Source organism: Rhamphochromis longiceps, linkage group LG19 (assembly GCF_057381845.1).
Source record: "Rhamphochromis longiceps isolate RC_006_pf linkage group LG19, R_longiceps_female_GT1.1, whole genome shotgun sequence".
Taxonomy (NCBI): Eukaryota; Metazoa; Chordata; class Actinopteri; order Cichliformes; family Cichlidae; genus Rhamphochromis; species Rhamphochromis longiceps.
In genome coordinates, this window is record NC_140575.1 from 30,457,823 (window position 1) to 30,473,093 (window position 15,271).

Genomic DNA, 15,271 nt, shown 5'->3' on the forward strand with positions numbered 1-15,271 from the left:
TGAATTTGACTTGCCTTGTTTGATAAAGGGACTCATACAATAACGTCTGGCTCTGTTAAATTTCTGTTTTTGGCCTCTAAAATAGCAATTACCTTTTTTTTTTTTTTTTCTGTTATGTATTGCAAATATCCGTTCAACCCACGCACTTCCATACACTTGACATCAGAATTAAAACCTGAATGTTTCATTTGAATATAAATGCTACAGATAACAAAAAGTAAAAAAAAAATCCATATAACCAGAAGTCCGATAGTTGCGTAGAAGCAGATATACAATATAGAAGAATAAATAACATTTAGCATAAAGTATTTTTGTGGGATTCAGGCGGTTATAAAGAGGAACACTGTCAGAAGCACAAGCATTCGTTTGGATTGAGTATATTCTCTTTCATGATAGGTAATATTGTGCTGCAGATTATTATCCTCCGTGAAACTAGCATTCAGCTGACAGGCGACCAGACAGTTGGAAAAGAACAAGGTGTTTTTCATGTCCAAGTCATTCCGTGAAGTGATGCGGCCCTGTGTTTTCTTTTTTCAGACCATCATTAAACAGTTTACACATTCATGCTTCTGTCTGCCTCGTCTCAGTGTGCCAATCAGAAGTGCCAATCAAAGTCGTTTCCCAGACCTCTCTACATTCATTTATGTGCAATTACAAGGCTAAATACTGTGATAGTCCTTAGTATATTGAGCCATATATACACATTCATTTCTGTGTAATATCTGGTATACACAAATCATGTACCGTAACAAAATAAATTTGCATTCCACGGAAACATTCACTCACAGACAGCAGACTGTGACATGAATAGAAGAAAAAAATGAACTGTTGTGGAGATTATGCGAGTGTTACATGTCAGCGTCAACGGTGCAGATGTGCAGAATGCCGTTACAACTTAAATATGGAGTGGCATGCCCACCACCTTAGTACATATATACATACAGACATGGAAGCTACATATTTCTGGGATTACACATTTTCCCTTTTTCATGGTGAGAGTGGAATAAAACCACAGACAGTGTGTAGAGCCTCGCCAAATGGCTGAGGTGTTTGTAGGCCCGGGCACCTTCAAAGATAGGAAAAAGAGGGATCTAAAAAAACAAAAAAACAAAAAATTAATAATAAATTAAAAGAGGCTCCATGTCTCCACCTGTGGTTGATAACAGTCACTGCATTGTCAACCATATCCAGCAGCCCCACAGAAGCTGTTTCATGTGCAGCAGGTAGACTGCCAAAGCTGCCTCCAGCTCCTCGCACACTCTCTGTGGACGCCGACGGTCTGTGCAGTACATGGCAACGCCCAGGAATGACATCAGCAGGAAGAGGCAGGTGAACAGGGCAAGGTGGGGGCGGGATGGTGTAGTCTCATAGGCTGCACAGGGGGAAAAAAACCAGACCGGTTTTTCAGAGTTTTGATTTGTAAATGACGAGCATTTGAATTGCACATTTCTTTTGTCGTTTGAGGCGAGGCCTCAAGTGTCAGGTTTCAGAGGATGTTTTTGTAGATTAGTTAAGCTTACATTAATATTTGCTGTTCCAGGCATTGTCAAACAAGACGTGACAGTGGCGTGCTAAACTCCCCATAGCATGTGTGCCACGTGGAGTCCTAACAATTCTAATGCTAATGCTGCTACAAGCCTGACAGCCTCTTTCCTCTTTATGAGTGCACTTTTGAAACTCTCGTGTGCTCATTAGTAACGTTATTTTTCAGACAGACTTACCACCTAAACAGTCACAATAAGGAATGTCTGCAAAGCCAAAAGAAAAGAGGTCAGTCAGTCACTGAAAGCTGACCTCATGATGTGCAGCAGCTACAAACCAGCTGCTGTACCCTTTCAGTCGCCACTGTCTCTCTTGAACAGACTCCACAGTGCCTCATTTGCATGCATAATTAATTAAAAAGAATAAATCTCTTGCTCATGTGTGGACACCTCTTGGCATTACGTTATTTTTAAGTAGCACAGAACCCCCAAATGACAGTAGTTTATGATGCAATTTCTGGGTGTTTTAATACTAGCTGGGTTTCCTCTTTAATGTAAATTCGAAGGCATGTGCAGCTTTGGGCTGAGGGTTCCTATCTAAGCTGGGATAGCAACACATTTTTAAGAATAAAAATACCAATGAAAAGCACCAGAGGGCAACATGTTCTCTGTGCAAACACATCTTGCAGCCTAAAACCGAGCAGGATGGACTCATTACAAATTGTTTGCGTGCATGCTTTCTCACCGTGCACTGTGGTCTCAGGCTCCCTGAATCGAACTCTGCGCTCGCCTTTACGTTTGTGGTTGAGTTCTGTGTCTAGTCTGTAGTTGGAACTTGGCTTCTTTAGGATGGAGGTGGGGACTTTGCTGTTGGTTAACTACATTAGATAAAATTCACATTGAGCACATTTATTGCATTAAAGGCCAGCAGCAAACAGCTGGAACAGATCTATTCCAAAGAAGCTGCCTCATATAACACAGAAATAAATCAGAATAACACCAACCAGATACCCTCAGGTGTTTTACCTACCTTAGGTTTAAGTGTGTCTTCCTGATGGTGGTGGGTATCCTTTCTGTGGCGTACCTCTGAGTGTTTCTCCCGGTGGGAATGAGGAAGACAGCTGACCGAGTCTCTGAGAGACTCTGCAGCAGCGAAACGTTTGGACAGTGCAGACACACACTGACCCAGAGAGTCTAGGAAGAGAACCATGACCATACAGAACATGAGACGAGCAGCTTAACATCGGAGTCTCCAGTCAAGACAGAGCAGAACTCAAGCTCAACATGCAAATGTACAGGAGGCAAGACGGAAGTGTGTTAACTCTGTCTGCACCGGGTACAGTGCAGCCGTGGGAGTTCAGCACAACTGCACAGTGCTCACTGTGTGAAAAAGCTATCAATTATATCAGGCCCTCTAAAAAAATCTGGATCTCATCACAGTTTATAAAAAAGAAATAAATAGAAATAAAAATTAGCCACTACAGACTACACACACATTGCCTAAAGTTGCCTACTATTGTGTATGTGTCAGCATTGCTGGATAAATTCTCTCTCAGATGACTTCAGTTATTAATAAAAACATGCTAGTTACAATAATATCTTAGGTCAGTTATTTAGTCCATGTTTTTACTTCTGGGGAGAACTTTGGCTTTTTAATAGGTGCAGACTTGAATCAAAGATGACTTGAAATGAAGTGAAGGCTCAGATATTTTGGGACACATGCAATTATAATTTCAACATATCACATACAGTTACAGTTAAGTCTACATCAGCTTGAAAATACATGCAGGCAATGTTCTAGCAGAGGGAGGGGCTGACTGACCTACTTAATGGTCAAGGGTATGTGAGGGACATGGGGTGTAAACACTTAAACCTGCCATCATGGTGCAGGCCAAAAAGGAGCCCTTTCTGCTCAGTGCAAAATGAAACCAAACAATGCACAGAGCCTTAATTTTTCCAGCGTTTCACCAAACATTTTAAGACAAACTGAGGTGAACAACAAGTATTTTTCCCCTTTTTAATGGTCTATATTCATGTCTTGGTGCAGCTGCTCTTGTTCTGCACGGGTGTCTCTGTAAGCTGACTCAACACTAAACTGTTTCTACGTCTTAACAAAATGCACAGTTCAGAGTCAGGTAAGCCAAGCATGCACACTGTGCAACAAATCCACAACCTTAAACTGTCACTCTGCACGTTCCTGTGTCCAACATCACCACAAATGTGAATTAATTTAACATTTTCATGGCATGAGACTGTGTTGTGTGCGCTCTACAACAGGGATTAACATCATAAGACACGGAGGTCTCCACCCTTATTCTATATACTACTCTCTGAATCATACACCCATGTTTGTTTTCACTGTATATTTATGTGCGTACAGTAAATCCCTGTGTCATAAGTGTTTAGTCTGTATTATTCAACTATCCTTTACCTGAATATTCAGTCTTGCCAATTTCAGCATATACGGTTGCCATGAGCTCAAGGCTTCTAGCTGTAATTGGATGGTCATTTCCAAAGGCCCTCTGGTGAATCTTTGTAGCCTGAAAGAAGCAGAGATGTATTATTTTAAAGCTTACAGAAGAGTTATAATATTCTATTGGTTCAAATATCCGATTTTTACATACCTTACCGCTGTATTCTAGGGCAAGATGAGGTCTAAAAGGAAAAGGAAAGACAAATGAAACGAATAAACTAAAGGCAACGCCACTTTGTTTTTCTGGAACAAATATTTGCTGACAATAAATGTGTTACAGTATGTTAATAATGGATGACTTTGAATTATCAAACATCATCTAGCCGACATTTTTCTTCCGTTTGAAAACATAAACATGTTACGGGCAAATATTTCCAGTGACGATAATAATTCCAGACCACAATGAAGCAGAAAAGGCACGCGCTTCATTGTCAGGGGAGCATATCAGTTTCTGTGTTCGGGGCACATCAGCATGACAAATCTAAACACACGTGTGCTGTGATTGGACACGGACAGCAGGGCTGCGGATGCTCAGGTACTTTATGGAGGAAGTGGAAACCTTCTTTTTCTGCCAGCGCTGCCATCCACTGTCTATTCTCAGGGTGAATTACAAAGGGCATGGCGCTCACAGGTTGGTTTACTATCTCCGGCCCCTCTGCCTCACTCCTGCTTAGTGTTAAGCTAGGTGAACACGATGGGTTTCATTGAAGATCTGCCAGCTGTTCCAGTCATATTGGCACTGAAAAGTCTGCCAAGGACATTCATCACCCTAACACCCTCACGTGTGCCTATAGATGTAGAGCAAGCTCTGTTTAGTGTGACAGATGTCAGCTTCGCTGTTCCAAACCCATACTTTCCTTCAATTAGTAATGGTCAGGTGTCAGTTTGCAATGCTTTAGAAGGTCTTTCTCAGAGGATACGTGATCAGCAAAGGCAGAAAAGCCCTTCACTAGCTCAAAGGACTTCCTATGACATTGTTAAAAGATTTAGTAACAATTACAACTTCCTGTCTGTAAGGAGGAAGCTCTAAAACCACCGCTTATAGCAGGCGCAGTAAGAGATTGGTCATTATTTAAAGAAACCAGAGTCAGTTTGTGTGCAGTTTTTGATTATTTTGTTCAGTCTGTATAATCGTTTCAGAGTAAGTTTGCGAAGTCTGGAAAGAAACCACCAAAGAGCAGAAACGCAATCCTCCACAGCCATGCACAATCAGTACCATCTCATTTAACTTTAACTACTGCATGCTGCTTGCATTAATGAAGCAGTGTAACCAGCCCTCCACCGAGCACACCTTCCACCCTCTGTCACCCTCTCAGCCAATCAGGTTAAATGGCCTTATCCCAACAATGAAAACAGAGGCACAGAAAATGGGTGCATTCTGTGGCCTAACAAAGTACCCCTGCAACAGGAGACACCAGATCCAGTTAAGGTGTTCCTTCTGTAACGCTCGCATAGAGCGTGGTGTCTCTTTTTTCTACATCTGCATGAAAATTTGACCATGGCTGAAAAGGCTTGAAGCTGTGGTTTGTTTGGTTGAAGGAATTTGCAGAAATTTCCAGAATGGGAAAACTGCATGTGTAATAGCGATGGCTGCGCTTATAGTTTTGGATAATTAATAAAAATTAAGAGATAGCAACAGAAAAGGTCATCAAACCTTTAGAAAACAGAAAATTCGAAGAAGTTAGGTGACAGTAATTTATTCCTTTTTAACTCATCTTGACATTATTATTAATAAGATGATGACTTCACTTTATAAACAATGGGTTATTCATAATCAAAATGATTACAATCTTTAACAGCAACAAAGGCAAAACTTACAGTTTGCCTTGTCATATTTAAGCCAGCAACATTTTTTTCATCTCTCTTAGACGATGATGGGCAAAATACAGCAGAATATACAAAAGCACACACACAGCAATGCCTACATCATGCATAAATGATAAATAAGTTAAAGCAAGCACTAAAAGTCAGTTTATTTAATACAGAGAGACCTGAAAGTAGCGGAACATGTAACACCCCATTAATTACAGCGTAACGGAGGCTTTGAGAGGACACAGTTTTACCTACTGTTTGCTCATGATGCAAAGCTGAGCCAGCCGTTCGAGGTGCTGTGCCTGGGAGGCCTGCTCTGAAAGTTCCTCTGGGGTTGTCCATCCCGCGGAGCCCAGCGGAGCCTCCTCTTGAGGCCCTGTTACACAAACACAGGGCATGGAATCACGACCCGACAACGCTCTTTTGAGCTAACCTTGCTCCTCGCTACCCTCCTCTTCCACTGAAGAGTTTAACAAAAAATTAATCTCCCCGAAAGCCGGGTATCTGTCTGTATCAACTTGTCTGGCACTGCTGTGGACTTGAAGCCGGAACAATAAAGAGGAGCCAACTGAGGACTGGAGACACAAGAGATAAGGGCAGGAGGGAGCAGATAAGGGAGTCAAACAACACACTCGCCACACCCCCTGGAGCATTGAGACGCACGCAGAGTGACACACCACAAACATCATGCAAGTACTGAACACACAGAGCACACACATAGAAGATGCTTGGCTTGCAATCCACGCCACATCTAAATGCAAATAAATCATTGTAAGAGGTAAAGACATTAGTTTGCATTACAAAACCGACAAAATGACAATTACATTGGGGGAAACAGAGAAAAGAGGAAAGGGCACATTTTGAAAGCACTGGGGAGGAAAAGAAAGCTGTAAGCTGTAGCTATAGTGCCAGCTCTGCCCCCAGAGAAGTCCAGCATCCAATCTGAATGAGTGCTGAATCAGGGGCTTCAGTATTCTGTAGTGACACACAGCTCGTAATGAGAAACTGTGGCCATTTGTCTTCTACTCCATCCCTGATCTCCACTGTGCCCATGCTACACTGCGCTGCTGCCTCAGCAGCAGACAGAGAGGCAGGCGTCTGGAGCAGCGGCAGCAGCAGGTGATGAATGAGCAGCCTTGCTGTGAATGCTCGCGTAAAGCTCGACCGGGTATATTGTAAACAAAGATGGAGTTGGGTAAAATGCGATGTCATATTGCCTGAACAACAACAAGAAAAAAGTATTCCTTCATTTTTACAAAAGTAAAATTGGTGAAGAAAAATAACAATGTGTTGATTAACTGTTTTAATCACCAGAAAAATGCCTTTAAAAGTAACTGATCCACTCAAATCCAAGTGAAACCGCAGTTATACTGAGCTACGGACAAACCTGATGACAAATTTTGTGCAGTGAACACAAGACTCTCGGAAAACGTTCAGCAATTCGCTGAAAGAGTTGTGTATTTATTTTACACCAGAGTACTGCCAGGTGTCGTGGTTTTCGGAGAAATCGAAATTCTAAGAAATCACGAGGACATGCCAAAACCACACGGATTCAAAGTGCACGCTCTATAGGACATGCTATGTGTTTTCACACATATTCCCAGCAGAGGTGTGGACTCGAGTCACATGACTTGGTCTCGAGTCAGACTCGAGTCATTAATTTTATGACTTTAGACTTGACTTGAAAAAATGTTCTAAGACTTGTGACTTGACTTGGACTTTTACACCAATGACTTGGGACTTGAATTGGACTTGAACCGGTTTACTTGAAAAGACTTGATATTTTACCCCAAATATAAAATTTAACATGCATATTATATAGAGATTGAAAATGTGACGTCATTCACGGGTAGAACCGCAAAGGATTCTGGGAACTCGTGGCAAGAGGTACTAGCGCACGCAGGCTTTCAATTAAAATCAGTTATACAGCGATAAAAAGAAACACAAAAATGTCAAGAAGCTGTTGTATTATTAACTGCAATAGCCGGTCGCATGACAGCCACGGGAAGCCGACGGGTAAAGAGATCGGTTGTTATCGGATTACGTCGTTGAAGAGAAATTGTTCGAGCCATGTTTCCGAAGTGACAAAGACGCGACGGGTGGCCTGGATTGCAGCCATTCAAAGATCAAATATAACGTCCCAGAACACTCCAGCTCACAGGTTAGTCTGCTCCAAGCATTTACACAAAGGTCAGTGTTTTTTAGTAGTTAATGCGTCATTTTTCTTAACATAATTGGTGATATAGGTTACAAGCAAGTCTGGCGCTGAACAGAAATGGTCGCGCTATGCTCCTTTGTTTATTGTGCATAAATAGTGAATTGTCCTGACACAATATTGCGTTTCGCTTCTGTTATTATGGTACATTGACAAAAACATATACTTTTATTCACAGGATAAAACAGGTTTTTTGTATCACTAATTGCCCAGTACGATTACAGCATACAGTATTATTGTCACTGCTACATTTCTGTGATGCTACCAGAAATTATTTCCACTACTAATTAATTACCGTTGAGCTCAAAGGTCCTATTAATAAACGGTTAAGGAATGTGTATTTATGACGACAATTTGTGAGACTGGTAAACTTATGATACGTACGATGGTCTTTCGTTCTACACGGTGCATTTCAAGGTCCTGCACCCATCCGGCGGTAAACTGTACCTGGGCTTGTTGCAGTGACCGGAAGTTACTAAACTTCATGAGTGTATGCACTCACTCCAAGAACCGTATGATTATAAATATGCATATAAATATGCTACGATGAGATAGCTGACTTCATCTAACTAGCAAATGTTGTCCAGGCTACGTTGGTGATGCAGTTTTTTTTTTTTAATGATATTTAAAAAAAAAAAATCATTTATTTATGTATGATATTTTTGTCATGCGATTTCAAAGCCGGTCCTACAACCGCATCCAAGAATAACATGCAGCTTATCTCAGAACTGTCGGTGAAAATTATTCTTGGAGGTAGGTTTAATTGAGCTGCATTTTAAAGAGGTGCAATTTCACAATTTGTGTATATTTTCTAAGTTCACTATTTTGTCATGTGTTGAGAAAAACACAGATTAAAAAAATTACATGGTCTAATATTTACATTTAGCATAACTGCAACATGCTTTTTTTCGTTTTTTTTTTAAAGACTCGAAAGGACTTGAAATTCAAAGTTTCAGACTTGTGACTTGACTCGGACTTTTACACCAGTGACTTGAGACTCGACTCTGACTTGCCTGACATTACTTGAGACTTGACTTGAGACTTGAGGATAAAGACTTGAGACTTACTTGAGACTTGCAAAACAATGACTTGGTCCCACCTCTGATTCCCAGAAGTATTCCTTGATAGCATAACATGAAAAGTACTTGCCTGTGCTCCCCTGAAGAGCGGTGAGCTCGATCAATGCCACTTCATAGAACATTTTTTCAGCCTGTATGAACTGGAGGGCCTTCCCATCTATTTATATGGGTGAAGGATCAGTCTCGGATATCAGAGGGATTACAGGCAGCTGCTTAAGTTAAAAACAGTCTCTGCTGCACAGCTCATAGACAACACACTTTTTTCACCTCACGTGCAAACAAACCTATGGGCAAACACAGCATACAGTACTCCAGGACACATTAGATTAGAGGTCAGTCACTCTGCCTGCTGTTTTTGTGGTTTTGTGAGCCAAAACATGTCAGACATTCAGTCTGATAATATAGACATGCCACATAACGACTCATATCTCTGTTGTATTGCCTTCCTTTGTCGTTTTTGTGTATATTTTTTGTACATGATGTTTTGGACTGATCTGATTTGGCAGGTTTTTGTTTCCATGAAAAGACTCTATTTTAAGCGTCCTAAAAATAGCTCGCTTGAAACATTCCATGCACTTGGTTTTTGTTCCACTGTAAAACGACACCGTTGATGTTTGTCAGGTGAGTTTAAAGACCAATTGGGACGGAGAAGGCTTAAAATAAACTCAGGCGTGCTTGTTTAAATGTCCGACTTAACACCAGATTTCTCATGTGTGCCTCTTTTCAGCTCTGCTGTGACGCTACATGCCAATAAATCCTATAATGTTTTTCATAATATATAATATACAATTTTTAAAATATTTTTTAGTGCGTCATGCTATTAAAAAAAACATGAGCCAAGCCATATACAGAATTGTTTAAAATTCTTGAGTGTCCCCATATTTCTTTAAATTTTGATTCCACAAATGGTCTTGAGCACAGTGCCCCAGTCTTTCTGAAAAATCTTCACAAAGTTCATCTTTGGACATTGGCTGTTTTTCACTCATTTCCTGTCCAGTTTTTTCCCTTGTTTGTTTGTTAACCCACTTAACACTGAAGTATGACTCATTCGGGGGATAAAACAGTGTCGTGTCTACACAGAACAGACAGATTAGCAAAGGAGCAATTTTAAATTGTATCTTTAAGTCAGTTGTGTTGGGGATCTTGTCAAAAACTGATGAAAGTATGAACACAGATAATACAGACAGATTTAGACACAACGCAGATCCATCGGGAAACACGTTTGCACATGTTTCAATGAACTTGTGCAACTAATTCCCATTTTCCTGGCAAAATATAAAGAAACATGGTGTGGCTCAAGACTTCTGCACAGTACCGTATTTGCCCGAGAGACAAAGACCCACTACAATTAAAACAAAACAAGATCTAAGATGTAAGAAATGCAAGAAAACGTGTACTCCTGAGCTGATTAGTAACAGGATGAGGAATGGTGATGGATGAATGTTGAAATGCTTTTAGAGGAAGTGCTTTTAAATAATTTAATGTGCTGTACAGAAGAAAAACTGAGCACTTTTATAAGTCACTGGAAAAGGATGACTGTTGTACTGCTTTTGCTTTGATCACATTTTTGAGCAAGCTTAGAGCTCTATTACAAGATGGTTAGAAATACCTGTCACCGCTCCTGGGAGTCACCTGTTTAGCCGGACCATCTGTGAGGGAGGATGAGGGGAACAGCCGTCACCAAAGGTCACAGCGCTACTTCTGTCTGCTATTTTTAGTCAGCCTGGACTATAACAATGCAACAACAGGAACCTCACACAATGCTCTCCTGGGAATGACCTCCATTCTCTCATCCACACCCTCTCTGAAACTGTAATTGGACTACACTCCAAAACTCTGGAACCTTCAAAGGCATCTGATCACACGTGTGCTCACCTCAAGTGTACAACCTATTTTAGTAGGGAGGAAATTGGAATTTGCTGTGGAATAGTACACCTAAGAAACTTGAAACGTGACTTAATTAGATATAACTTAACTAATTGTACTTCAGAAATCTGAAATCGGGATATAACTGCATCTTTATCTGAAATCCACCTTTATTGGAAGTTAAAGTCCGCGTGTGCCACGCAGTTTTCTTTCCATGAAACACATATCAGTAACACTCATGAGCTAAAACAGCTTTTGGCTTTGAATAAAGGTTATTTGTGGACGGTTCCAGCTCTGATAACAACACATCAAGCCTTAAGCAGTCATTGCACTGGTACTATGACTATCAAGTGCAACTAATATAGTTTATTTGTCTGGACTCATTGGTTTTCTTATCATGCTTTTGGTTAGAAATAACACATGAGAAGACGCTGCCAATCCTGTTCTCATACAGCATTTGCGTGACACTAAAAAGTTCCCACATCCTGCTCCCAGTTTGAGCAGACTGACCCCTCACCTCACCTCCCCAGAGGGTATTCACAAATGCACCAAAACATCACTGCTTCAGCTTCTGTGATTATCATGAAAAATACTAAAAGAACTGAAAGGTTGGAAGCAAGTTAAACGGCAAAAATGGTTCAATCTCGAAGCGTTGTTTTCGTGACTGCAATAACCCTTTTTCATTGTTATGCAAACTATTTCAGTCTGTATCTGACCTGCAATGCTTGTAATTTCACATTAAACCAAAACAATATGCGTTGCATAATAAAATAGCCAAATCTGACATGACACCACACGCTACTCTTACTGACTTCAGGAAAGAGTGTATCGTATGCTAAAAAAATTTAACCCCATCTTGGAAGATGACCCTTGTAAGTAGATACCTTTCCATGCTGAGAGGGGCGAACTGTAATGGCTATTGACAAAATGAAGCTCAGCAAATTGACCTATTTTGGAAAATGGACAGTGAGCGCTAGAGCCCTGCTGAGGTAGATAACCTGAGCTGGCAAGTAAAGTGTTGGAGTGTCTCAGTAACAGAGAGAGGAGCCATGGAGGTAATATATCCTGAAACATAACACCTCTCTATTATCTCTCTGTCCTTTACAGCTATAGTTTATAGAAGCAGTGAAGTGGCAATGCACAGGCTAGTCAGCGCAGATACGGGTTAATTAGTGCTTTCCCACTCTGTTGTGTGGAGATAAGAGCCTACAAATCCTCTTAAGAGACAGACACACAACCTGGGCTCCACACAAAACATGAGGCATTTGGGGACAAATGCCTCAAAGACATCCCCTCATCCTCTCTGCTTTACATTGCTTTCTATAAAGGGTCTACACGGTTCATTGTGGTGGAATTTGCCAAGCTTGCCTCAGTGACAAGCCTTTACACAACAGGTTTACAGAGTCGAAGAGCTAGTTTTATAGTTAGCTGCTTGCTAGAGGCTTAAAGGACAGGGGCAGAAAAAGTGTCAGATCAGCTTTTCCTCTTTTGTTAGTAAAGGATACAATTCTTTTCAGTGATGAAGAGTTCTGCAATCTGTAAAGCATAAAAAACAACCAAGGGACGTAGTTAAATATTAAATAATTCACTTCCAACATCACAGACGGGTAGGCGTATGCATGATGTCACGAGCTGTCAAAACAAATAATTGTGCTCTCCTCACAGCACTGTTGGGCTGGTCAACATCATGCCATGCATTCCAAAGTTGTGGAGTAAAGGCTATGTTTTGACATCAGGGACATTCCTTCAGGCACAAGCAAAGACGGTTAAAACTGTAGCTCTACCTTTGTGGGAGGGTCTTCTAAAGCAACCCCAGTGTTTAATCTGCTAAGACTTTGGCCTTGGCTGCACAGAGCCCAAACATAATGCCTCTGATCTCACGCATAGCCCACACACCATGGGGGAAATATTAACGGGATACTACGCTATTACCATAAACAGTGCCACTGTTTCTATGGAATACATTAGGCTTGAACTCAGCACTGCTAATAGCAGCATGCACATCATCAGTTCTACGAGACCGAATGATTTTACAGTGTCAACACAGAGACCCATGATGAACTGTGCTGTCAGGTTTGACATTGAATATACTGAATGTGTCCTTTGTGTTGTGATGTTTGCTAATTTATGACGCTCAAAAGGAGAAGTGATGCACATGTGTTTGGACAGCTGTGCAAATACATGGTAGGGCAAAAAATGTGTAGATGTAGGTAACACACACGTGAATTCATGCTGGCACATGTGGAAGAGAAAGACACACAGAAAGACAGAATCTATGGCTGTGTGACATTTTGTGGGTGTGAGTATATCCAGTTCCCATCTGGCTCACCTGGTGTAAGCAGTTGGGCAGAGAGGTGAAGTTCTGCACATGAGTCAGTCCCAGCAGGCAGCTGAGGAAGCAGTGGAGGGCGGCCTGGTACTCCCCCTGCTGCTGGAGCTGCTGTCCCAGCTCAAACAGGCCCTCCCTCCCTCTGTTCAGCATCCCCAGTCCCAGCCAGAGTCAGCGCTGCCTCCCATCAGAGCTCCACCGGCCGAGGACGAGCGTTCCTCCCTTCACCAGTCTGCTGAAGCACCACAGGTAGAAAGAAGCAGCCACACAGTGAAATGTTTTCAGACCGCTGCCGCTCACATGAATCAAAACAGGAATGTGACAGGAGGAGGAGGGAGCAGTGCAGCTTCCTCTCAGTCTCGTCTGTGCACAGTAAGTCAAGGACAGGTTGTAAGGAGCAGTCTGAGGGAGCACTGGCGACTCACACAGAAAAGATTCATTCCCCTCCCTCCTCCTAGGCTGCACCAGGAAAGGAGGACAGAGGAAGTTGGAGAGTATTTGCTGTTTGAGTGACAGCGCTCTCAGCCAATCCCTGCTCTAAACATGTACAGTAGCTCCTCCAGAGTCTGCTGAGCACATTGAGTCTCTCTCCAATCCTCGAACAGGGAAACTGCAAAGGTTTATGTTTTGATGATGAAAAGCAAACATAGTGGCACATGTATATTATCTACTACAGCTTTAAATATTGCATATAATTCGATTCACTTTTGTGAGAACCCCTTTTTTTCCTCTGATACTGTGCTGTGTGCAGTACATTATGCATATTAACAGTATGAGGAAATTTTGATTCTTACTGCCCTGCTCATGATTTATAAATGAGACATACATAAGAATTATTCACCAAATGCTGTGTTAGCATGTTTTTGGAATACAATGCAACCAAGCACAATTCTGTAACGGAAAGAAAACCGCAGAGAAAAACACAGGATCATTAGAAATAGCCATATAAGAGAAAAGACTCACTATCCAAACAAGGACAACAAATATTTATTCAGGAGGAGCGCCTCCTGCGGATGTTTGCTCACTTACCTTAACACTCAACACTAATCCGAGGCAAACCTGTGCCAACAGGAATGGACGGGATGTAGAGATGAGTGATATGGCCATATCTTGATTGCTGGATCATATAGAAGATCATGACTCTGAGAGCAGCATCCCTACTGTCAGTCCATTTGGTCATAAGCTTGGCAGGAGGAGGAAATGAATGGTGTACAACAAGGCAAATGGGCAGAGTCAGTCTCCATTAGTGTCCAATGCACCTTGCTAAGCAAGATGGGATTTTAATGGTTAGTAAAGCTGGGGAATGGGAGATGAGAAGGCATTAAACTCGCACTTCGGGTCAGGTGTCGAACTGTGAACAGCGCAAATTTATCTATAAGCTGTGAGGTGACATTATGCTGATGCAGGCCAACTTATCGCCTTCCTGCCCAGAGACCTGGATAAAACAGACACGTAATTGTGCTTGCTCTACTATCCTGCTGCACAGCCATAATGCAGTTAGACAGTAAGCAAAGCTTCTGATATGAGTGAGTTGGAAGGCCACTGGCAGAGAGTGTGGATCTCCATTTCAAAACTGCAGGCCAGCCAAACTGAAACGACACACTGAACTGTGAAGGGACTGGATCTTTATCTATTGGGGCAACTATGCAACTGGAAGCCCACCCAAAACATAGAGAACAATCCTTTCAAAAATACTGTGTTTTTCCAACCATGAAAAAACTCCATCATCGTTAAATGATCTGGAAGCCCTCAGCCTGGGTAATGCCCACTACACTGAAATCAACTGATGAGAGAAACAATATTTAAACAGTTGATGCTCTTGCAAATACGTCATAAAACAGTAGTTATAAAATATAAATCACCATAAAACTGATATGCAAAGTTGACATCATAAAAAACTCACACTTCTATATACCATGCATGTGATGTCTGTACAACTGCTGTCTTGCATTTTGCATGTTGGCTGGGATGCTGTTGGACAATTAACTCTTTTGACTTGCTCCCAACGCAGAAACA

At 41.6% G+C, this 15,271-nt stretch overlaps 1 protein-coding gene across 2 annotated transcripts in view; it reads right to left on the reverse strand.

Annotated features, from left to right (window-relative positions):
* Positions 1-55: 55 nt before the first annotated feature.
* Positions 56-15,271, reverse strand: part of lg19h14orf180 (linkage group 19 C14orf180 homolog) — a 46,100-nt gene continuing 30,884 nt past the window's right edge. Inside the window, exons 2-10 of one of the 2 annotated variants that reach the window (XM_085391425.1) lie at positions 13,256-13,487; positions 12,432-12,462; positions 9,131-9,217; positions 6,022-6,142; positions 4,106-4,136; positions 3,913-4,021; positions 2,512-2,675; positions 2,227-2,359; positions 56-1,372 (exon numbers count right to left, since the gene is read on the reverse strand). In XM_085391425.1, the coding sequence (XP_085247551.1) occupies positions 1,167-1,372; positions 2,227-2,359; positions 2,512-2,675; positions 3,913-4,021; positions 4,106-4,136; positions 6,022-6,142; positions 9,131-9,217; positions 12,432-12,462; positions 13,256-13,408 (1,035 nt within the window). In that variant the 5' untranslated portion in view covers positions 13,409-13,487 and the 3' untranslated portion in view covers positions 56-1,166. Of the gene's footprint in view, positions 1,373-2,226; positions 2,360-2,511; positions 2,676-3,912; positions 4,022-4,105; positions 4,137-6,021; positions 6,143-9,130; positions 9,218-12,431; positions 12,463-13,255; positions 13,491-15,271 lie in introns of both variants that reach the window. The other variant, XM_085391424.1, reaches the window with a different exon arrangement.